Source organism: Prionailurus bengalensis, chromosome D2 (assembly GCF_016509475.1).
Source record: "Prionailurus bengalensis isolate Pbe53 chromosome D2, Fcat_Pben_1.1_paternal_pri, whole genome shotgun sequence".
In the NCBI taxonomy this organism is placed as follows: domain Eukaryota; kingdom Metazoa; phylum Chordata; class Mammalia; order Carnivora; family Felidae; genus Prionailurus; species Prionailurus bengalensis.
Genome location: NC_057351.1, coordinates 13990696 through 14015406, shown reverse-complemented (window position 1 = coordinate 14015406; position 24711 = coordinate 13990696). Strand labels below are relative to the sequence as shown.

The window sequence follows — 24711 nt, the reverse complement described above, 5'->3', positions numbered from 1 at the left end:
TACCCATATTTATCTACAAATATTTCCACTTACAGAGGCTCTAAAAACACATAGGCGGTATGGAGCCTGTGAAGATTCAGTAATTATAGAATGAACTTGTGCCCAATTCCTACTTTGGCAACCTACTAGTTTCTTAAAATATACAAAAATAGTTTGAAAACCTCAAGTCCTAGAACAGATAAAATAGGAAACGTATTTTTACATTCCATTATTCACATCTGGCTGAAAATAGGAGTTAGATACCAGTAAATCACGCATTTCTTTGTTAAGCGTGTATCTTGATCTGAAAAACTAGTTAAAAGTCCTTTGAAGACAATTTGGTGATACCAATCCATATAAATGATTTCAGACTTACTTTCCAAAGCAGGTGACTTCATATACTCTTGAACTAGGTTCTTCACGTAAGCATTTAGAGAGGACGGCTCAGGAAGTCCAACGCAACTACAATCTGAGGCTCTCCTAAAACAGTTTTCATTAACACGCAACCAATCACAGAGCTAGGAAGAAGAAATAGTTATTATTTTATTTTAAAAACCTACCTGAACAAAGGGTTTCTAATTGCCCTAAGCCAATTTTCTTTCTTCCACAATAAACTGAATTTAAATAACTGAACACAACAAAGTAATAAAATATTTAGTCATGATGGAGTTCTACAGATAATAGTGCAGATAGAAAAAAAATGTGTATATGTATATATATGTAGGTATCTGTGTATATACACATGTGGGTGTTTCAACCTCCCTCAGAGAGTGCGTAAACTTCATTAACAGGCAAGAATTTTTAAAGAACGGCGGCACCTGGGTGGCTCGGTGCATTAAGCGTGCAACTCTTGATCTTGGCTCGGGTCATGATCTCACGGCTTGTAAGATCGAGCCTCGCATAGGGCTCTACACTGACACCATGGAGCTTACTTGGGATTCATTCTCATTTTCTCTCTCTCTCTCTCTCTCTCTCTCTCTCTCCCTCCCTCTGCCCCTCCCACGCTCACAGGCCAACAGGCACGCCCACACTCTCTCCCAAAACAAACAAACTTAAAAAAATTTTTTTAAGTACCTAATATATAGTACACATTTTGATAGGGTCTTCTAAAGAACATCTCTGTGAAAAGTGACACATTACGTAAAACAAATTACAACCTTAAAATTCATTCCAACTTCACATACAAAAATAAAGATATGTTTGAGAGAATGCAGAATGTATTAAGTTGTAATTAAAGTTCCCACCTTCCTGACAAGGCTACTTTCTATCATACGTACCTTTTGAAATGTATGAATTAAAAAGAGAAATACTAGTCCTTTCCCATTACATCTTTTGGAAGATGTACAAAACTACAAGTCACAGAATTCAACTTTGATCACGCATAATTGTGAATTCTGTTTTGAAATCTAATTATGTTCTAGGTTTTCCTTTTACAGCACATCTCTTACTGTACACATTCAACATACGAATTTTTTTTTAATTTTTTTTTTTAACGTTTATTTATTTTTGAGACAGAGAGAGACAGAGCATGAACAGGGGAGGGGCAGAGAGAGAGGGAGACACAGAATCTGAAACGGGCTCCAGGCTCTGAGCTGTCAGCACAGAGCCCGATGCGGGACTCAAACTCAGGGACCGTGAGATGGTGACCTGAGCCGAAGTCGGACGCTTAACCGACTGAGCCAACCAGGTGCCCCACAACATACGAATTTAAATACGACGTCAATCATTATGAAATAAGTCTTTCTAAAAAATAAGAATTTTCTCGGTATTAAGGTCATCCAAAATTACATGCAAGGAGACCGTGATGCATCACCTGACCAAAGACAAACTTCATGAATGAATGAATCAGTCAAGACTAAAACCAACATCCCATAGGTGCCAATGAATGAGCAGTTCAGAAACACCAATGTGTAGGTCTTTATTATCAAGTCAGAGAACTGTAAAATCTCACAGGGAGGCCAGCGAAGATACTGATCTCTCAACAGAATATACTTTTTCTTTATATTCCTCTCACACTGGTCAGGCTACGTTTCTTAATTACTGCTGTAAAACGTGTGAGGTTTTCCAAATCTTGCATTTCCCACAAGCGGCATCCTACTATGACAAAATAACCGACAGACAAGTAAACTCAAATTCATATCTGCTTCTTCCTTCCATCAAATCTGTCACAAGACTCAGAATGTTGTCTTCTTCAAAGAGTTTTCATGTCAGAATTATGATTTAAAATGGCATCTACCTAGCAGTCTCTGGGAGACAGGTTCCCTTGATTTCCCATTAAAATACAAGTCTCAAACGTTGATTTGGATACTGTCAAGGAAACGAGAAGATGCCACAGACTGGGAGGAAACTATTTGCAAGAGACACATTTCTGGTAAAGGATTGGTATTCAAAATATACAAAGAACTTACCGTTACGAAAACAAATAACCCGATTTTTACAAATAGGCAGAGATCTGAACAAACGCCTCATCAAAGAAGATACACAAAGAGCAAACAGCACATGAAAAGACGTTCAGCATCACATCATTAGAGAACCGCAAATTAAAAAACAAGATACCACCACACGCCTCACAGAATGGCTAACGTTCAAACCACTGACAACACCAAACACCGATAAGGATGTGGGGCAACAGAAGTCTCCTTCGCCGCTCGTGGGAATGCAAAATGGTACAGCCACTTTGGAAGACAATTTGGGCTCGCCTTAAAAAACTGAACATTCTCTTAACATAATCCACAGCAACTGTGCCTTTTGGTATGCACTCAAGTGAGTTAAAACGTTATGTCCATGTAAAAACCTGTATGTTAATGTTTAGAGCAGCTTTATTCATAATTGCCAGAATTTAAAAACAACCGAGGTGTCTTTCGGGAGGTGAATGAATGAATGAGCAGTGGTATATCAGACAATGGAATGTTATTCAGTGATAGGAAGATGTGAGCTATCAAGCCATGAAAAGACATGCTTATTTCTTAGTGAAAGACGCTAATCGGAAAAGGCTTCACAGCATAGGATTCCAGTTAGAGGACACTCCGGAAAAGGCAGAACGATGGATGCAGAGAAAGTATCAGTGGTTGCCCAGGGTTTGGGGCTGGGGGGAGAGAAGAAAGGGACAAGTAGGTGGAGCACAGGGGATTTTTAGGGCAGTGAGACTCATCGGTGTGATAGGGTAATGGTATTTGTGTCATTACACACTTACCAAAGTCCATGAAATACACAAAACCAAAGAGTGAACCCCAATGTAAACTATGGACATTAGTTAATAGTCATGTATCAATACTGGCTCATCAATCATAACAAATATATCCCATTAACGCAAGATGTTAATAATACAGAGGGAGGAGGAGGGGACTGGTGAGGAGGTGTAGGGACCTCTCTACACCTTCTGTTCAGTTTCTCTGTGAACCTAATACTGCCCTTGAATTTTAAAAATTACTTAGGTTGAGCTATAGGAAAATTCCATTTCCACAGGTTAAAACTGACCGAATATCAATGATTTTACATGATTCAACATAATAGAGATTGTTACTGCAATGAGGACACTACTCCATATGCACTATAGCCAGAACTAAGCTAAGGTACATATATACATATTTGCTTCTATTTTTAAACAGAAAGAATTACAGTTTGGGTTCAGATAAACCACCAGCCTGTAAGCTTTGTGAGGACAGCGGCCATGTGTATCTTGCTGACCACGAATTTCCAAAACTTATCAAGGAGTCCACTGTGTGCAAAGTGTGCACACGACAGTCTTCAGTAAACCAAGATATTAAGGGATAAGCAAACAGACCAAAAGAAAGTTAAAAAGAAGGAAAAAGATGAAGACATAGGAATGACTCAGCGAATGAAGAAAATAAGCGGAACTAATTAAGAAATCTAAGGGGGGCTCCTTGCTGACAAATAAAACAGCATCCGGCTGGTCAGAGGGGAAAGGACAAAAATGGTAGAGTGTGTCAAACTTAGTGTGGATCAAGCATAGTCTGAAGCATTTTCACACGCCTTTTCTCACTGAAACCTTACCATTCATACCGTGTCCCAAGATAAATTTCAGATGGATCCACCACAATTTACAAACTGTACACATCAATGCCATGAAGTGACCTCATTTGAATACTTGAACAAAGCTGAATATTTGAACAAACAAAAAGCAAAGTACAAACACACTTACTGAGCATCTGGAGAAATTTAAACACTGAATATTTGAAATCAAGAAATTATCATGAACATTTTTAGGTATGATAAGAGCCTACTTCAGCCCTTTTTAAAAAAAATTTTTTAATGATTTATTGATTTTTTGAGAGAGAGAGAGAGAGAGAAACAGGGTGTGAGTCAAGTAGGGACAGAGAGAGAGGGAAACACAGAATCCAAAGCAGGATCCAGGTTCTGAGCTGTCAGCACAGAGCCTGACACGGGGCTCGAACCCATGAACCACGACATCATGACCTGAGCCACAGTCGGACGCTTAACCGACTGAGCCATCGAGGTGCCCCTATTTAGCCCCTTTTAAAGTCTTTGTCTTTTAGCAGCACATACTTCTAGATGAAATGATAAGATCTGACACAGAAGTCCAACAAAAAGAACTGATTCAATAAATTCTAAAAGATTTAATCACCTGAAATTTTAAATATCACTTGGTGGAAGATTATTTAGCAACATGTTAAAATGCTCAAATGTACGTGAAGATGAAAAATAAAATTCGGAACAGCATAATTGTAACTTTGTTTAGAAAATCACACATATTAATATTTATTTTATCTTATTTTATTTTTAAGTAGGCTCCATGCCCAGCATGGGACCCAGCGCGAGGGCTTGAACTCACAACACTGGGATCAAGACGGACGCTTAACCGACTGAACCACCCAGGCGCCCCTACTATGTTATTATATGTATATGAGGTAAGAAAGCAAGACTGAGAATACATATACTGAAAACATTAATAATTAAGGCAAAAATTATGGATTTAATTTGGTTGCAGGCATTACAGGTTATTTTTATTTTCTTTATATGCTTCTGTATTTTTCAGATTCCACCTAATGAGATGCAGTGTTATCAAGAAAATACGATGAAATTCTAATTTTTAAAGGCCCCGATTTTCTCCTCCTTCTTCATTCCATTACCCTACTCTATGCCCTCATGATTTCACACCTAAATTATTTTAGCATGGCTCAAGTTGATTTCTCTTGTTTCTGAGCATACATAGACAAACTTGCTTTCTAAAATAAATTAATCACATCCCTGCCCTCGGTAATCTCAGTAATCAGTAATTGGGAGAAATATAAATCTTTTTTTAAAAAGCTCCCTGTCCTCAAAAACTGTAGAACTGTATAAGATTAGAATTCAACCAGCTAGACCCATCATATGAGCTGATGTGAGTAGTGTGGATGGAGTCCCATGGTTTCAGACAAAACAAAGAGGAGGAAGCAGACCAATGAAGACCGCACGGACAAAAGGAGCACCGTGAGGCCACAGTGGCACCCCGAGGCTGCCAAGGCTGTCGCAGGTGAGGCAGTACTAGTTAAGGGTCTCCTTAAGACCCTTAACTCCTTAAGAGCTCCTTAAGAGCAAGGGTGGCAGAAAAGGAAAGGCACTGAGGATTTCATGGTGGGTTCGATGCATAAAGTCAGGAAGAATCAGGAATTACTAAAATGTGAGACTTGGGCAAATGGGTAGATGGAACTGCCATTAACAAACAGAACAAAAGGCAAAAGAGGAGGTCTGTGTTCCTGTTTTTGAGTTATCGTGACTCCTAATACATCACATCCGGACTCAAGATCTGCCTACGAGCCCTACCTTCTCTTCTAAGTAAGTCTGTCTCTATCCCCAACATTCTCCTGTCTCCCCATAAGAATCCAAGCTGCACTGTTAGGTCCATTCAAAGCAAATATCCAATATTTTAAAAGCTCTGTTGGTAGGGGCGCCTGGGTGGCTCAGTCAATTAAGCAACCGACTTCAGCTCAGGTCATGATCTCACAGTCCGTGGGTTCGGGCCCCGCGTCAGGCTCTGTGCTGATAGCTCAGAGCCTGGAACCTGCTTCAGATTCTGTGTCTCCCTCTCTCTCTACCCTGCCCCACTCGGACTCTCTCTCTCTCAAAAAGAACGTTAAAAAAAAGAAAAAGAAAACCTCTATTGGTAGATAACAAAGCCATCACTGTATGTTACATAAGAGACTAGTGAATTAGAATAAAATTTTTATAACATTTCAAAGACCTTATCATTAAATTATTTTCAATCTCACCTCTGTCCACAATGAGGTTCCTCGTCCTAAGGACTCCTCTTGTCTCAGACACATGAGAAAAGTTGAAATATCAGAGAGTGACACCTTCTCCTATAAGATGGCGGGGGGGTCGGGGAGAAGGTGTCAGGGCAGTTAAAAAAAAAATCACTCATTTAAAAATTTTTAAGCAAATAAAATGAAATCACTCTAAAAGCAAAGCATACTATTTAAAGTAGAATATTACTAGCTAAATCAAAAGAAAGCTATTTTTTTAAAAAGAAAATACTCAACCTTAGAAATGAAGATACTGACTACAAACGTTACATCATTATATAAAGTCAATGATTATTTTATACACCTATTTTCCTTACAGTCAAGGCTACTACCTTAAAGACAAGATGGTCACAGTCTAAAAGCAAAACAAAAACATTCTATAAGAAATTACTTAAGTCGAAAAGTGATGCTTCCTTTTCTAAGCCCTGCTTTATGAAACGACACCCTGCCTCATGAAAACCACCTAAGTCTTTTCATTCTCTTAAGACTGTACATCTTGAATTAAGATACCTTGCTCTAGGCCAGGAGTCAGCAAAACCACTCGCAGCTGTTTTGTAAATAAAGTTTTAGTGGTACAGAGTCCCTTTATTTATAAACTGTCTATGGCTGCTTTTAAGTTGTAACAGATACACACAGAACCTTAAAAAATGGGACTTTTTCTGGCCCTTCACGGGAAAAGTTTGCTAACCCCTATTTTTAGCAATCGTAGTGGTGTGGCTCTGTAAAAAACAAAGATACCCTACATTCCTTGAAGGTGGATTTACAGGAAGATGTGAAGAGGAAACCCCTCTCCCCCCAGTGAAATCACCCGAAACAGGTTTAATCCCTCCAGCAACAAGCTGTAACAACATGCGAAATGTTGTCTACCAGGGAAGAGACTTATGGCCCTGGGTTTTTACTGGGAGCTGATCACACAGCCATCTCTCCAGAGCACCTACCAAAGTCCCAGACTCCGAGAAGGAGGAGGTGTTCAGTATAGACGACTGTGTGTGTAAACACCTGAGGCACAGTACATCACTCTTACCAGTGAGGATAGGGGGAAACCTGAAATCCAAGTTCCCAGCCACGAGCAAGGGCTGGGCTGACCTTATGAGCAGGGCTTTCTAATGACAGCACCACAGGCCTGCTATGTTGACACTTTTCTGCACACCTGCTCATGGAGAAAGACTTGTAAATTGAAGTATCATGAGTAAAGAAGACAAACTTACCACGTCTACCAAATTCATGGCTGTCTGAAGAAGGTAGCACTGAGCCGCCCCTCTCAATAGAATCTGATGGGTGATCATAGTACACTGAAGAACATCCCTGACGTCAAAAAACAAAAACAATGCGTTTCCATGTTCTCAAAGACAATTCTGATAACTCGTAAATACTGACAAGCTGATTTCTAGTATCTACGATTCCCATTGCAGAAAGTCACTGTCAGTGCAACTTCAAGGCTATTATTTTCCATGAGGTCTCTACTAGAACTCAATTTACTATGAAACATACCTCTTTCAAAGACTATAAATGACACTTTTAAAATAAGAAGTTTATGGTTTTTGAAATACTTTACAATCAATATTACCGTCTGGTATTTTAGTTCTAGTTTCCTACATTATCAATGTAATTTAAGAGAACCTTACCGGCCTTGTTTCAAAATCATCAAAATCCAATAGCATGTATCATGGCACAAACTTACATCAGTAATTCATAAAAACAAAGTAAGCTCAACCACATACACAGATTTTTTTTTTTTTACTACTTAATATAAAAATTAAAGGCTCAGAAGTCCCAAGGCCAGTATTAACCAAAACCACTCACGATAGATGAAAGCAGAGGGGAAAACAAAATTTACTGACGGAAAGTTATGGCAGATAACCATATGTGAACACACAAACGTATGTGAGCAGGAAGTAAATTACCTGAGAGCAAGAAGAGCTTCGATACCCAGGGCCTTACATCGTGGGACATTTGCCAAAGCCTTTGACAGAAACAAAATGGGAATGGCACACCAATGTCTACTTGACATCTTCTGAATACACTTTAATAGGAAACTGCCTGAAAGAAAAAGTTGTAAAATATCACCGTTGCCAATAAGCACCTGGAAAGCTTCTCAACGTCAGCAGTCATTAGGTATGAAAATGCACATCAAAAACCATGAGACAGAACTTCACACCCACGAGGAGGGCTACAATCATAAACAGTAACAAGTGCTGACACAGACACAGAGAAATTGGAACCCTCCCACACTGCTGGTGGGAGTGCACAACGGTGCAGCCAGTATGGAAAAGTTAGGTAGCTCTTCCATGAGTTAAACGGAGAATTACCAGAGGAGCCAACAATTCCTCTCCTGGGCATATACTCAAAAGAACTGAAGGCATATGTTCATACAAGAATGTGTATGTGAATATGCACAGGAGAGTTATTCATAATATTCAAAAGTGGAACCAGGGCACCCGGGTGACTTAGTTCGTTAAGCATCTGACTCTCGATCTCGGCTCAGCTCATGATCTCAGGGTTCATGAGTTCGATACTGAGTGGGGCCTCTGTGCTGACAGCGTGGAGCCTGCCTGGGATTCTCTTTCTCCCTCTCTCTGTGCCCCTGCCCTGCTTGTGCTCACTCGCCTTCTCAAAAATAAATAAGTAAACTTAAAAAACAAAAGTGGGACCAATCCAGATGTCTACCAACTGATAAAAGGATAAATAAAAATGTGAGATATCTATACAGTACAGTATTATTCAGTCACAAAAAAGAATGAAATATTGATACATGGGTCATTATTGGATGACCCATCATGGGTTAAACTAAAAACATTATGCTAAATGAAAGAAGCCAGACATAAAATAAAAGGCCACATACTGTATGATTCCATGTACATGAAATGTCTAGAGTCGGCAAACCTGTAGAGAAAGATTAGTGGCTGACAGGAACTGAAAGGAGGTTAGTGGAAACTGATTGATGATGGGCATAGAGTTTCTTTCGGGGGGGTGATGAAAATATTCTGGAATTAGAAGTAATGGTTGTACAACTTTGTGAATATACTAAAAAATAAATGAATTGAACACTTTAAAAGGGTTTTATGGTATGTGAATTTTAGCTCAACAAACCTGTTGGAAAAAATCAATGTTATTTCAAATTGCATTCCTATAAGTATTCTACTCTATTGTAAAGATTCTGATAACCATGCAGCTATAGTAAAAAAAAAAAAAAAAAAAAAAAGCTTAAGGTAAAAGATCAACTTTTTACTGGTAAAAGCCATTCTTCTGTTGGAGATATTAAAGAAAAACAGGGTAAGAACGGGTCTAATCAGGGCGCCTGGGTGGCACAGTCGGTTAAGCATCTGACTTCGGCTCAGGTCATCATCCCAGTTTGTGGGTTCAAGCCCCACATCAGGCTCTGTGCTGACAGCTCAGGGTCTGGAGCCTGCTTTGGATTCTGTGTCTCCCTCTCTCTCTGCCCCTCCTCTGCTCACAGTCTGCCTCTTAAAAATAAATAAACATTAGAAAAAAATTAAAAAAAAAAGACATTTCATAGCTTTCAAAACAAAAAAGAATGGATCTAATCACTGTTTATTTTTCTATTTTGAGATACAAACCTCAGGTGCTCTGTCCTGCCTTCTCTGCTAATATGTGATTTCCTAAAGGACCCTTACGTCATGCAATTAGCGTAAATGTCTGCTTCCTCTGATCATCCCTATAGAATGACTTAAGAAATCCTTGGAAGCTGCTGAAAGGAACGTGTGTTTCATGTTTTACTTATAAAATAATACTTTATACTACTTATTTATAAAATATCATGCATTTTGTATCTTCCAAAGTATCTAGCACAAAACTAGATACATTTAAGATACTCACTGGAAATTGTTGACTAAAAAACTACCAAGTAAAACCTGAGTAAACAAACACTTTACTTGCCCTCTTGTGGGACTAATTAAGTTCCCCCTTTTGCCTAACACCTCACTCACAGCACAGAAGACGGCGATGGCCACGCTTCCATTTCACATTCATTCGACATGCTTTCAGGTATCCTCTGCATGCTGGCTATGGCCACAGACAGCAGGCACTGAAACCCCGGGGGCGCTGACCCCCACCCCCTCCCTCGCTTGGCGCTGATCTGGGATGTGCCAATGTGGTCGGCACAGTAATCTCCGTATGGCTGACTTCGGGCAAACTACAGAGCGTCTGAGAGTTACCTTCTCCAGGAGCGGATTTTTTACAAAAGCAATCAAAGTAATCAATTTTCCATAAGTCTGAAGTTGAGATATACAGATCATCTTTTCCCTTTTCTCCTGACTTTTAAGTAGATATTACCATCGGTCACTTGTTTCGCTATACTTGCAGATGAAATACAAAAGGAAACATGCATATATTTCATACCCAGGTTCACTTTACAAGCCACAAAGCCACGAGTGAAAAGGACCCAGGAAGTAGAGTTAAGTCTTTCTGCTCAGCAAACGAAAGAACGCTGGTTTTGTTCTTTGCTTATCAACTTAACTCCTCAGAAAGGAAAATAAACCCCCAATGTGAACGGGTATTTCTAAGATAGAAGGTCTTACATGAAACAACTGTACGTTTCTGTGACCTTTTAAGTTCATATCTATAGACGGGCAGTTTTGCCACAACGGATATTCTGTTTACAACTTTTTCCTAAACCCAGGCTTCACTTTCTTCAAACAATTTTACTGATTTTTAGAAAACGAATAGAGAAAACTAGAAAAGACAGCCAACTGCAGCACCCATTCTAAAATTACTTCTATGTTGGGGCGCCTGGGGTGGCTCAGTCGGTTAAGCGTCCAACTTTGGCTCAGGTCATGATCTCACAGGTTCATAGGTTTGGGACCTGTGTCGAGTTCTGTGCTGACAGCCTGGAGCCTGCTTCGGATTGTTTCCCCCTCTGTCTGCCCCTCCCCCACTCGTGCTTGCTCTCTCTCCCTCTCTCAAATATAAACAAAAAAAATTGTTTTAATTACTTCCACTTTACTCGTGCCAATACTAGTAATTACGTATTATATATAAAGGCAAAAGTGTGCACTCAATTACAATAAACACCTGTATAATTCTGACAAAATAGGTAAATTCCAAAACAAGGAAATTACTTTGATAATATTGATTATAATAGTTATAGGATAGTGCTTATCACCAATATACTAAAAAAATTTTTTAAGCCTTAAAGCTAATAAATTAAAAAACTCTTTGCCAACACATACTCTTTATTTCTTCTGGAAGAAGAGAAATATAAGTGACTAAAAACTTCTGTAATTTCAGTCCCAATGGAGAACCACTTCCTATCAGCTGGCCTGGGGACCTATAGACAAATGAGGGAAAGAAACAAATATTTAAAATTTACAAATAAGGATACTGAAACTAGATGAACTATGGCTCAAAAGTCTTTCAACAACAAACATCTTTTTCTGAACCTGCATTTTATTTTTCAGTGAAATTTTGAAGCTCCTTCTGATTACAGAAACATCAGGGTCTTCTAGGAAAACGGACATGGGTTAATAACGTAACATACTAAGTAGCCGCGAATTTCCTTTTTGCGGTAATTTCCCTGACACGCATATAGGACTCTTGCTAAACAGCGTCAGTTTTTAAAAAATCTAAAAATGATCATTTTCAATTATACTTCATTGTTTCCAACGTATAATCCAATGATTTCAAATCTTTAAGTATTAAATAAAAGAAATAACATTCCCAGAAAAACATATATGGGTAATTAATTACTTCTGCAAGAGCATTTAACTATTCGCGTCTGTCTACTAAAGTCGTGGTTTTTTTCTGCCATATGCTTCCGCCAGGGACATTATCTGTTAACTGAACACATTAGAGTGGGCGAAAACTGAAGGCATTTCATAATAAATGTGTCTGCCGGCTCCTTTAGAGGCACCAAGTAGGTTTTACTGCTCTCCAGCTGTCTAATTGCTTCACAGAACTATTCAATAGTAATGAGTTATCTGAAAACTAATTGGCAGATCAAGCATTGCTATGTTCTTTCAATATTTATTAAATAGGATTAAATATTAACAGCAGCACAAACTAACTTAAACATCTCAAAGAGACTGGCAGTGGGTGTGTGTTTGTTTTTCTGTTTAGAGGTACACCGAACAGAAGACCTGCAAGTATAAATTTACTTCATCGATGTTGGAAAGACAACGTAAGTTCAAAAGCAAGGGGAAATTCTGAAGGTATCATTCAAGAGTACAGATAACGCTGAAAAACTGAGGCCATCGCACAATGACAAACTTTTCGCTGTCTGACTTTTCAAAGTGGAGAGGGGGCAGGAAGTGATATATTCTAGACAATGGCAGCCGCTGTCAGATTTGGAAACGGCAAGGTTAGTGAGCCCTGTGGTATCAGATTGGCATCGGAGGTGCTGCTGTGAACTCCTGGCTTTTCACGTGGATGGAGAGGCAAATGGACAGACAGACTGACAGACCGACCCTGAAAAGAACACAGATGGGTAAGTCTGCCCAGCAGACAGAGCTGCTGGTTAGCCAAAGTCACTATAATTTGCAAAAGGGCAGAAAACAGAGCAAGGGGAAGAAAGTAAATAAACTCTGTGACCTATACTTTCCAGAAGCCCAAGAGTGGAAGGGTTCAAGGTAAGAAATAAGAGAAAAAGAAGGAACACTTGATACGCTAATAGAAAGAGAGCAAGAAGAACCACAAACACAGAGGGACGTTGTAACAAGAAAAAGTTTCATGTCTCTTCAGCAACACGGAAGATGTACCAAATGCATTAAACTGCCTGGTCCTATTTCACAAACATGTTAAATTTATACATCAAGTACATATTCCTACATTGCTGCTGGGTTACATACTGCCTGTTTACCTGCTGTATAGAGAGCTCTCTGAAAGTGCATCCATTAATGGTCCAATGATAAACTAAAAAAAAAGAAAAAAAGTAATTAATGTTAAGCTACAGCTGCAACTTTGAAAAGTCAGCTTTGCCCTAACTGCATATCCCAGTAGCGATGCAGACGAGCTGGTCTATGCAAAGCTCATCTCTTACCCTGCAGGCTAATTCCATGCTGACCTTGGAGGGTCCCTTAAATCTATTGCCACAACAAATACAGAATTTTCCCACCCGATAAAAACTTAGGAAGAGCGTTCATATGGGGCCAGGAAGGAAGAAACAAACCCCAAGAAGAAATACACGATGGAAAATAAGCACAGTTACAGAGGAAAAAAACAAAAAAGATACTCAAGAGAAAATGTAGGCTCCTATGCCTGGAAAATAAAATGGGGGGAAAATTATATTTTCAAAAATATTACCCGACATAGGGCCAAAAAAGCAAGAGTCCAGGAAGCGCAGGGAGGACAGGAGAATGTGGAAAAGGAGACATCTCAAAACATGACAGCAGGTCCTCAGTTAGGAAAGTTTACTAGGGTGTCTCTAAATAAGGGGTAAATCACTGTGCACCCAGTGATCACGTGACTCACCGGCACCGTAAGACTTAAATCACGGCTATAATTCTCAGTCTCCGCTTTGTGTGATTTCTGATCAATGGACGTATAGACGCTAATAAATACAGCTCAAAAGGCGATCTCTGCTTAATACAATAGCTAACACTAATTCAGGGATTCAGAACTGTGGAAGCAGCATCGTTATGCAAATCTATAAAGTGTTACTTGCTATGTGAGAGCCCCAATATACAGATTTTTTGAAGATCACTTACGATGCAACAAATGCCTTTTCCTCTCATCTCTTGACAAAGGGAATGGGGGCGGGGGGGGGTGGCGGGGTGGTGGGGAGAAGCTGTCAGTACCTCAGAAAATTCTGGCGAAAACGGAAGAACCTTTGTCTCATATAGCTCCAAAAAATGGAGAACACCTTCTTTGGTCAGGATTTTATTTTCGCTTTCAAACATTCTTTTATAAATACACATATGCCAGGATGGGTGAAAGAGCCAATTTCCTGTGGAAATAAACACCTGATGTTGTTGACAGCTGATTCTCACACTGTGTCGTGCCACACAGACTATAGATTCATAAATAAACACATTTACACACAGATACGTTAACTTCATTAGGACACTACAGCACTGAGTTTTTAAATCATATCCAAGGGTGCTCACCGAGTGACCAAAAGGACTTCAGTCTTCAGTGTTCCATGATCAGACGGTTTCACTTAGAGAGACCACAGGCAACTTTACCACCTCTACGGCGCACAGGGTTGGGACTTTAGATTTGGGGCCATTTCAGACAATCCCTGTCACCCTACTTCAGTCCATTTTTCACACAGAAACCTGAAACTGTCCCTCCTCCACTTAAAACCCTTGAGTGGCTTCTCATACGTGGAATAAAATCTTAACGGGGCACCTGGGTGACTCAGTCGACTCTTGATTTTGGCTCAGGTCATTATCTCTCGGTTGGTGAGATCGAGGCCCGTGTCGGGCTCTGTGCTGAGTGTGCAGCCTGCTTAGGTCTCTCTCTCTCTCTCTCTCTCTCTCTCTCTCTCTCTCTCTGCTGCTCTCTCGTGTTCCCATCTCAGGACCTCTGTACACAGTGTCGCCTCAACTCTGAAGTTGGACGTCCTTTCTCAGGTAGGCCTTCCCTGCCCCGCTCACTATATACTCCATTTCAGTCCTTTGTTTGGTACCTTTACAGAACTTATCACGCGACTTTTTTTTCACGGAAACGAGACAAAAGTTGAATCAAAAACAGTACATCTGTCTCACCGCTTTTTTCCTAGCACTTAGCATACACTGGACGCTAAGGAATTTCTGTTAAATATATAAATGAGTGAGGGCAAAAACACACAAAACATGGAATAAATATGTACCTTAGAGATTTTTTTTTAAACTCTTTTGAAATATTCTTTAATTCTTCTAGGAAAAAAATTATTCAGCATTTTTAACTCATGGCATTCTAGAAATAAATTGGTCCATTATTTGTAATTTACGCCAAGATGCTTGTTCAATGCTTTGGCAATGGTAATTTTTCAAAATCTGTCACTGCTATTTGATTTGGCTTGCCAAGAGCTGTGGGCAAAACATGGTAATAAGAGAATCATTTTAATAGTAAATGCATAAGGGAAGTCACAACAGGATTCAATTAAATTCTAGCCCCAGGTGACTACAGATTCTTTCGCTCTGTGAAAAATCCCAGTGTATCCAAAAACAACTACAGCGCTTGGCTGAATAAAAGCTCAACTCCTAAGGGGTCAAACTATTAAAGTTGTAATTATCTAGAGAAGGCACTAAAACCCATTTACCTAGGTTAATTCTCACGGGTAAACATGATAATGTAACAGTTTATCATTCATATGCATACTAACCACTGTCAGCCTGCATTTAGCGGTTTTGTTGACTCAAACTTCATTTCATAAAATAATTTCAGGAAGCTCCGCTTCCTTCTATGTCTCCTAAAAGGCTCTCAAAATACAGTACTAGGGAAGGGCTTAAAAAACCGTTTTCCAAATTCTGTCTTGGAATCTTCCTCAGAAGTCCAAGTGACAGAGTAGTAATTGAACCCCCCAAAAAGGAACCAACAAACAATGAAACGGACCTGGAGAATAAGAACGGAGAGCAGTTAAAATACAGAATACCAAGGAGCTATTATTAAAAACGTAGACCACACCGACATCAAAACATTGCTGAAGAGCCCTTATCTTTGAAGGATATGCGCTGAAGTAATTATAGACAACATGATACGCTGTCTTGGGGTGGCTTCGCAGTCCCTGGTGGGGAAGCAGCAGGACAGGTTGAGAGAGGATACGAGGCACCCGTTGGCCACGTGTTGATCACTGTCCGAAGCTGGGCGAGGGGGTTCATTTTACACGCTATTCTCCTCCTTCTGTGAGGGTTGAAGTGTGCCGTCACCAAAAGTTTACAGAGTTAACCCTACCTCCGGCTCACAGAAAACTCTGCAGTCGTTTAAAATTACGTTCTCAAAAACTATTTACGGATATAGGTAAACGCATCGGGACACAAGCCTAAGTGAGACAAACGTTACGATCCATCAGTCCAGAGGCGTGGGTCTGGAACGTTAACAGCCGTTCTCTTGATGGCAGCAGATTCACATCATCCTCCTTACACTTTTAAAGTTTTCCCCAACTCTCTGTAATGAGTGAGAGGCAGGTATACAAACGAGGAGGAAAAAAGAAACTCTAAATGGCACAAGAATCAAAATACACGTAATCATTACCATTTTCCTCGGACACCGCATATTCAAACAGACTGTTGAGCTTTGGTAAAACTGGCTTTATAACATGGATCTGAAAACAAAAACAAAACAGCATATGAAATAAAAATTCACCTTCGAAAACGTCGAGGTGAACTTGAAAAAAGAAAATGAATCTGCTTTTCATCCGTTTATAGAACAGTAGCCCTTCTGGGTTTTTTTTCCCCATAGAAAAACTATGCAGAAGGTGCCAGATTCTTCCAGTTGTTAAATCATATGAATTCTGGTGTAGGAGACCGAGTGCGGCAAAGCTAACGACCACAGACAGCCTAGGGTAGAGGAACAGGACCGTCACATTTGTACAGTGGGAATCATAAACCACGTCATGTAATCCTCAGCTGTGCTGGGAAACAGGCAGAGCTGGTAATACCAACAGATCACAAAACAGGGAAAAAATATTCTCTCTAGTCGCTCAAGTTGTTCAAGGCCATACATTTAGAAGTAGGGCCAGTTCAGAGTTCAGTGTTCAACTACTTAGACTACGGTAGGTAAATCAGAGTTTCTAAACAAACTATAGGGATCTTATGTATATACTGATTAAGGAAAACCATAAAAGTTTATTTGAATTTGGAAATGCTTTTTTTTTAACGTTTATTTCTTTTCTGAGAGGGAGAGAAAGTGCGAGCAAATGCGAGAGGAGCAGAGAGAGGGGGAGACAGAGGATCTGAATCAAAGCAGGCTCCACATGAAGAGCAGCGAGCCTGAGGCGGGGCTCGAACTCACAAACCAGGAGATGATGACCTGAGCCGAAATTGGATGTTCGAACTGATCCACCCAGATGCCCTGAATTTAGAAATTTAGTGGTGCCTGGGTGGCTTAGTCAGTTAAGTATCCAACTCTTGATCTTGGCTCAGGTCACGATCTCACAGTTCAGGACTGGCCCATGGGGCTCCATGCCGATAGCCCGGAGCCAGTTTGGGATTTTCTCTCTCTCTCTCTGCCCTTCCCACACACATGCACAATCTCTCCCTCTCTGAGAGATTCCTCTCACCTTAAAAATTTCATGATTCTACAAAAACTAACTCAAAGTTAACTGAAAATGACTTTTCAAGTTTCCACTTGCATGACTAGGTACACACAGATACAAGAACTAAAACAAGAAAGAAGGAAGGAAGGAAGAAAGGAAGGGAGACCGGCCTACAAAATTAAAGGGCAATTATTTATTTAACAACAATTCATCTCAGAATCACCTTAAGTAACATTTTCCTAAGTGTGTATTTCTTTGGAGATTATTCAGAACACTGAGAAAGTAAAAACTAACACTTTAGAAGGAAATGTCAAGGGAAGAATAAACAAGGCTAAAAGTCTCTGAGTCACAATTTAAGTCGATTAAAAATACGCTTTAATTTCCTGAGTTAACAGTTTTAAATTGCATTTATGCCAGAGAACAAAGGGCACTTGTATCCCATTATGCTTTATCCAAATTCGTCTTTTTTGCACTGCTTTTATAAAACATTTGAAAAAAAAATTAAAACTGCATCTACATAGGATTTGTTAAAATATGAAAACACCCACCTGATTTCCTTCTAGAGTTTCCATAATTAAAATATAGTTTTCCCAAAACTTGAGAAGTTCATCCTTTTTCTTCTCAGACCACCAAAACAGACTCGGGCCTGATGTGGTTTAAAAAGGAAAATTAGTTCCTCCTTTTGCGTATTTCTTAGGTTTCTTAATGACAGTCATTTTTAAAATCAGGCCACTGTTACCAGATACCGTATCCTCTAATAATGCAAGGTACCACTGTATCAAAGCCCAGAGAGGAAGCTCGGGCTAACAAGAATCTCAAAAGGAGTTGTGTTTTTTGTTGGTTTTTTTTTTCTTTTCCTTTGCTTTTAAATAAGATTACTGTTTTGGAGTTCTGGGTAAGAGTCATAAACCCTGCTTTCTCTCCCTAAGAACCTCGCTGTAACAGCCAAAGATTTTTCAGAGGCAAAAGCCCAGAAGCGTGGAGAAAACAGGGAAGCAGACAACAGCAGTGAAGTTTAGCTTGAAAAATTAGAGAAAAACTAAGCAGACTCAAGAAAAGTGAGTATTAAGTACCCACGGGGAAAGCCAAGAAAAAAATTGATTTCTACTTTAAAAATTTCCCCAGACCTAAGGAATTGACAGCAAAAGCGAACTCTGTAAGTAGAAGCAAAAACCGAGGATAAACTAAAAGAGGATGTGTTCGGTGTGTTTAAGTAACAGAGCCTTGGTGCCCCTTCCTGTGCTCTGAGCCAGAAAAAGCCTGGAAGTGATTCTCTGGAGAAGGTAAAACTGTGGGTCTCTGGAGGGAGAGGCATTGGACTCCGCTGAGGTCAGGAATGAGTGCCGTATGAAGCCGGGAATTAAGTGACCATGGAAGCAGCCGGGTGCTGAGATCCCCCTCTACCTGCCCCTTCTACCACATGAGCCCCTCAGGTCCCAGAATGCTGACCAGGACTTCACTATGCAGCAGCAGACTAGAAGGTCTCCGTGGAATCTGGCCAGCCCAAGAGGAAAGACCTGTCATGGGAGCTCACCTTGCAGTGAAGTTCATGCAGGCTCTGCTCATGTGCTTAGAGACTTAAACTTGGTTTTTGGCTCCTCATTCTTAAATAGAAACAGGTATCTAAGGATCACCAGATGTCTGAGGGAACGTGCACATTAAAGATCAAGACCAAACAAACAGAGGAGATTTGGAGAAAACACAACTAGGGGGAACAAGATAAACCTCAGGCTGCCGTAAGAAAAGGATACGATTAATAAGGGCGCATTGTAAGAACAAGAAAGATCGCGTGAGAATAAAAATTCGATAGCAACAAACAAGAAGCTGCAGAGAAAGGACCGGAAATAATGCTGAGAGAGTCACCCAAGAAATAGAACAAAGAGACAAAATCATAGGAAACAGGAGAGAAGACGCTTTGCTAACCAGTCCAGGAGCTTCAATATCCAACATGAGAACAGAAATAAGGAAGGAAGGAAGGAAGGAAGGAAGGAAGGAAGGAAGGAAATAAAGTAATTCAGGAGAAGTTCTCAGAACTGAAGAACATGATTTCCAGATTGACTAGGTCCACCAGTGGCCAGCACAGGGATGAAAACTGACCCAAGCCAAAACTGTGAAATTTCAGAATGATGGGGGCACAGTCCCTACTTCCACGGAGAAGAAACACAGCACATATAAATAAACATGATTCAGGATGGTTTCAGACTGCACAAGAGCAACGACGAAAGCTCCAGCTTCGAAGACAATAGATCAATGCCTTCAAAATTTTGAATGGAAACGTTTTCCAGGCTAGAATCCTGCTCCCGGTCAAACCATAAATCAAATGTGATGGGAAAACAAAGGCATTTAGACACGCTTGGTCTTAGCTTTCACTTAGGATATAGAAAGCCACAGAAGAACATTCCTGCCACACTGACAAAGGGAAAAGCGGGACAACACACAAAATCTTGAACTCCTGAAACCTAAGGCTGTCGAGCAACCCGGTGATCTGGACTCTAAAGGGCAGAAAGTCTCTCCAAGAACAGACAGGACACGCAAACTGACCTACCTCTGGCCAAGTGCAGGAAGAGGTGGTCACCAAAAAGTAGTTTAAAAAAAACAACGAGGGGCACCTGAGTGGCTCAGTCAGTTAAGGATCCAACTCTTGAGTTCGGGTCAGGTCATGATCTCGCTGCTCGTGGGATCAAGCCCCACGTCCACTCTGCGCTGACATCACGGAGCCTGTTTGGGATTCTCTCTCTCTCTCTCTCTCTCTCTCTCTCTCTCTCTCTCTCAAAATAAATAAAGGAACTTGAAAAATAGAGAGGCAAAGAAACAACGAACGTTTGGGGAGTTTCTCAAGGCCAGGTGTGGGCTAGTTTAACAGCCTAGCACCTGGAGAACCGCAAAGGGAATCCACAACCATTCACCAGCTCAGTTCCCTTAGGCCTCCTCCAGCTGTTCTGAGAAAGACTGTGGGAAAGGCAAGAGACTTTGCAGCACAAGCATGCAGGCCCCACCCAGGTTCGAAGGGGCAGCAAGACTAACTGGAGAAGCCCATCCTAGCCCTCCAAGGGTACAAGATGGTGTTCAGCTGCTTAAGCCTGTCTGCACCCTGGACCCCCCCTCACACCAGAGGCCACACCTGTCCGCCCCTGGGGGAAAGCCTCGCACGTCCCCATGCCTGCCGCAGTCCTGATACCAGGCAAAAGCTGGCTGCCCTGAAGGATGGACAGAAACCTGCACCGACAGGAGGAGACCGTCTCATGCCCAGAGTCCTGCACTGGGACTGGCAGCAGGTCTGCTGCTGGGAGAGGGCAGGAAACCAGCAGCCAAGACCTCCCGCAGATACAAGCAGAACGAAGCCACCAAAGGACAGGGTAAGGGAACTCTAAACTCTCCACTAAGCGGGAGGCAGAGATGTGCTAGCTTCGGCAGCACACAGACTAAAAAGGGTAGGAGACAGAGGTTATTGGCCACGGGGGTGGGGGCAGAGATGGCATAGAAAGCTGGAACCCTGAGGTTCAGGCACATGGGGCCTAAGAAGAGGCTGGTGCAGAAGATATGAAAAGTCCCACCCCCCTTCACCCTCCACCTCCAGCCTTGCACCGAGGGACAAACATCAGCGGTCTACCCCTGAGGGAAGGACCCCAGCTGTGGTGTTAGCATCAAGGGCCTCAGAAAAACAAGTACACTGACCGAACCCCTGGGTACTCCCGACTTCCCACTGAACATAAGCCAGCAATAATCCACAACCACAGCAACAACAAGATCCAAATACACACTAGTGTGACTCAACCCCCAGCACTAATGGCCTAACAGAAGAGCGGCCTTCTCTATGCATAAATATTTGCTTCAGTCTCTACTGAAGACAGTGACCCCACCGCCAAGAAATAAAACAAAAACCCAAACCAAACTTAGAAATGGCCCATGCATACACACATGACTAGGATGAGTATGTTGAAGATGTTAAAGGACCTAGGGGAGAAGGCAGAGAGCATGTATGAACAGATGGGGATTCTCAGTGAACGGAAGTGTCAGATAGAAATGCTGGATATAAAAACATATCAGACACAACGGGTTCTTTGATGGATTCATCAGATATGCTCTTAAAAATTTCGATCTCTGGAAAAACAAGTAAGTCAAAAAAGGGGAAGGTAAGAACCCCAGGAAACAAGAGTTCCAAGACAGGACTCAGGTGAAGGCAGATTAAGAATGACAACTGGGCACCAGGCTGAACTTCTACAGGCATCTAACAGAAATGATCAAGAAATCCAAGGGGCGCCTGGGGGGCTCAGTCGGTTAAGCGTGGTCTTGCAGTTCGTGGCTTCAAGCCTAGTATCGGGCTCTGTGCTGATGGCTCAGAGCCTGGAGCCTGCTTTGGTTGCTGTCTCCCTCTCTCACTCTCTCCCCCTGCCCTGCTCACGCTGTCTCTGTCTCTCTCAAAAATGAATAAACATTTAAAAAAAAAAGTGTCAAAGAAATCTAAGAGAAAAACCAGGAAAATTTTGTACAAGAAAAACTGAGACAACTAGCTAAAAATCTGAGGCTGAATTAGTGATACAGGGAGAACCAGATTTTTAAATGATGTAATTCCAGGAAAAACTTGAAAGAAGGAAAAAAAAAATCGTAGCTTACTACATAGATCACCTGTGAACAGTAATTTCAGTCATACCTTTATAATGTTGAATTCACATTTAACCAAAGGGTAACTATGACAATGGATGTTGCTTTACCCAGATCATTGGAAGACACAGAGGTAAGTACCAAAATAATCCATTAAAAGGGTACAAGACGTTGTTTTCTGAAATGGAAACTAGAAGTGGGAGAGCACAGAAAAACTATTGCTTATCTTTAAAACTCTGCAGAATGATTCTTTAAAATAAATGGCTTTAATTTTGGTATTTTTAAAGTCTTCTCCAGGGGCATCTGAGTGGCTCAGTTGGTTGAGCATCTGACTTAGCTCAGGTTACGATCTCACCATTTGTGACTTTGAGCCCCACATTGAGCTCGCTGTCAGCACAGAGCCTGCTTCGGATGCTGCTTCAGCTCCTGTCTCCCTCTCTCTCTGCCCTGCCCCTCCTTGAGCTCTCCCTCAAAAACAAATAAGATATTTTTTTAAAAAGTCCTCTCCAGTGAAAACTCTAATTAGATGATCACCAATTGGTGGGCTGTCAAAATATTTACTATCTAATGTTTTAGACAAACAGGAAAATCTACTCACAACTTCAACCAAACAAAAATCCTTTACCAGTAATAGGCAGCTATGGCTGACAAAGTAGAAATTTTCTGTCTACTGAGACAATGTTGAATCAATCTATTTTCGGTCTTGGAGAGCTCAAAAAGATGACCGAAGGGCATGTCCACACATTTCAGTGAACAAACCAATTAACAGTTAAGTACCAAATAGAAGGGAGTCCTGGTTATTTCAACTACTCTTGTAGGAAGCCCAGGCTCAAAAGGTTTAAAAAAAAAAAATTACTTAAAATCAACAGCAAAAATACCCTCAAAAGGTCGACTTAAGGACTACACATTTAACAAACTTCAGTAACTCCCAGAGAATTGCCAAGAGAAACTTTCAAAGAGTGTGACGATTTCGGGTTCAGAATTCTAACACTCAAACCTCAATGCACTGGTCAGGACAGGGAAATAATTTTTCTTTCAGTCTGATGGAAGCGAACCCTTCCTTTCTGTTAGGATGGACCTACCACGAGATCGCACAAATGTGGTCTGTAAAATCCTGAATGGGCTCAGTCCTGTTCCTAATTATTCCACGGACGCAGGGTTCCGCCCCGCTCTGGGTCAGAAAGGTTAAGAAACGCTGACTGTTCTCAGCTGCTTGTGATTGGTGACACTTGGAGCACATCCTCTCGAGGTGAGGCTCCCAAGGTGTCCGGGCTTTAAGGTCAAGGGAAGGCACATCAGGCACCGAGGGCGGAGGGCTGGGTTTCAGAAGCGGGGGGCCTCCCCAGCGGAAGGCCAAGCGGGGTGGGGCCGGGGGCAAAGAGGCAAGTACCGTTTCCTTCTTGTGGGCCGCAGGCGCAGCGGGCCCCCAACTCCGCCGACACCTCCACCGCCCTCTGCAGCAGGTAGCGCGCTCGCTTGCGCGTCAGGGCGTCCTGGGCCTGGGCCAGCCCCGCCTGCACCGTCCTCCAGAAGCGCCAGCAGCGCCGCGCGTCCGGGCCCTCCTCGCGCGTGCGCGGGTCGCGGTCGGCGCCGGGCTCCGGCAGCAGCCTCTCGGCCAGGGCGCTCAGCACCAGCAGCTGCGGCCCGACGCGGCCCGGCCCCGGGGGCGCACCGGCCGCGCCCAGCCCGTCCCACACGGCCCGCAGCGCCGCCCCGCCGCACTGGCCCAGCGCCGGCAGCAGCCGCCCGGCCGCCAGCGCCGCCGCGTCCTCCGCGGGCCCGGCCTCGCCCCCGTCCCCGTCGGCGGCCAGCGCCAGGGCGAGGGCCGCCTGCGCCACCCGCTCCAGCAGCGGCCCGTCCTCGCGGGGCCGCAGGCAAGGCCCGACGGCCGCCAGCACCTCCACGGCCGCCTCGGCGCCGGGCGCGGGCCCCCCGGCGAGCAGGTCGCGCAGCGCCTCCTCGGCCAGGGCGGCCGCCAGCTGCGAGCCCCCGGCGAGGCGGGCGCACGAACGCAAGGCGGCGCCCGCCGCCCTCAGCACGCGCCGGCGGTGGCGGGCCGGCGGGCCGGGGTCCGAGCCGCCCGCCGGGCGCCCGCGCAGGCCCCGCAGCAGCGGCACCAGGTACCCCGCGGCGACCTCGCGCGCCGCCTCCGGGAGCGCGCCCGCGCCCCTGCCGCCGCCGCCGCGCGCCTCCTCGTCTTCGAGTCGCTGCAGCAGAAAGCACAGCGTCTCCACGCGCTCCGCGGACGCCTCCCCGCGGCACAGCGCTCCGAGCAGGACCCGGGGGTCCCGGCTCTGCGACAGCAACGCTTCCGCGAGCACCCACTCCATTTACCCCCGCGCGCGCCGCCGACACCCGGCGCCCAAATGAGGGGCCGGCGTGCGCGAGTGCGTGCGCGTGCGCGGCTGGCCCGGGCTCACGCCTGCCCGGAGGGGGCCCTCAGCCCGCCCAGGTCCGGCCCTGCGCGCTCTGGGGCTCCCCCCTGCAGCACCGCCTGCAACCCGATCCCTCTCGCCCCTCCCTTACTAGTTTGTAGTGGAAAGAAAGCCCTCGTTAAACGTTACTGTCATCAGGGCATCAACTCCATCAATTCCTAATTGGAGATGGGCCTGCCCCAGAGCCCTAAATCAAGCAGGCGTGCCTGCGACCGTGGGCCAGAAGCACACCTCGGTGTACTTCAGTCTCCTAGAAGGTTGTTTGCAAAAAGGCGCAGGTTGACACCGCTCACAAAGA

The 24711-nt window shown here is 43.0% G+C and overlaps 1 protein-coding gene across 2 annotated transcripts in view; it reads right to left on the bottom strand.

Annotated features, from left to right (window-relative positions):
* Nucleotides 1-24344, bottom strand: part of TARBP1 (TAR (HIV-1) RNA binding protein 1) — an 88502-nt gene extending 64158 nt beyond the window's left edge. For both annotated transcript variants that reach the window (XR_006299754.1, XM_043596284.1), the window contains exons 1-10: nucleotides 23369-24344; nucleotides 17925-18022; nucleotides 16374-16443; nucleotides 13994-14142; nucleotides 13057-13109; nucleotides 11432-11529; nucleotides 8147-8282; nucleotides 7451-7547; nucleotides 6210-6299; nucleotides 356-497 (exon numbers count right to left, since the gene is read on the bottom strand). Coding sequence is in view for 1 of the 2 variants with exons in the window: in XM_043596284.1 (XP_043452219.1) it covers nucleotides 356-497; nucleotides 6210-6299; nucleotides 7451-7547; nucleotides 8147-8282; nucleotides 11432-11529; nucleotides 13057-13109; nucleotides 13994-14142; nucleotides 16374-16443; nucleotides 17925-18022; nucleotides 23369-24308 (1873 nt within the window). In the remaining variant the exon portion in view is untranslated. The remainder of the gene's footprint in view (nucleotides 1-355; nucleotides 498-6209; nucleotides 6300-7450; nucleotides 7548-8146; nucleotides 8283-11431; nucleotides 11530-13056; nucleotides 13110-13993; nucleotides 14143-16373; nucleotides 16444-17924; nucleotides 18023-23368) is intronic.
* Nucleotides 24345-24711: the final 367 nt, after the last annotated feature.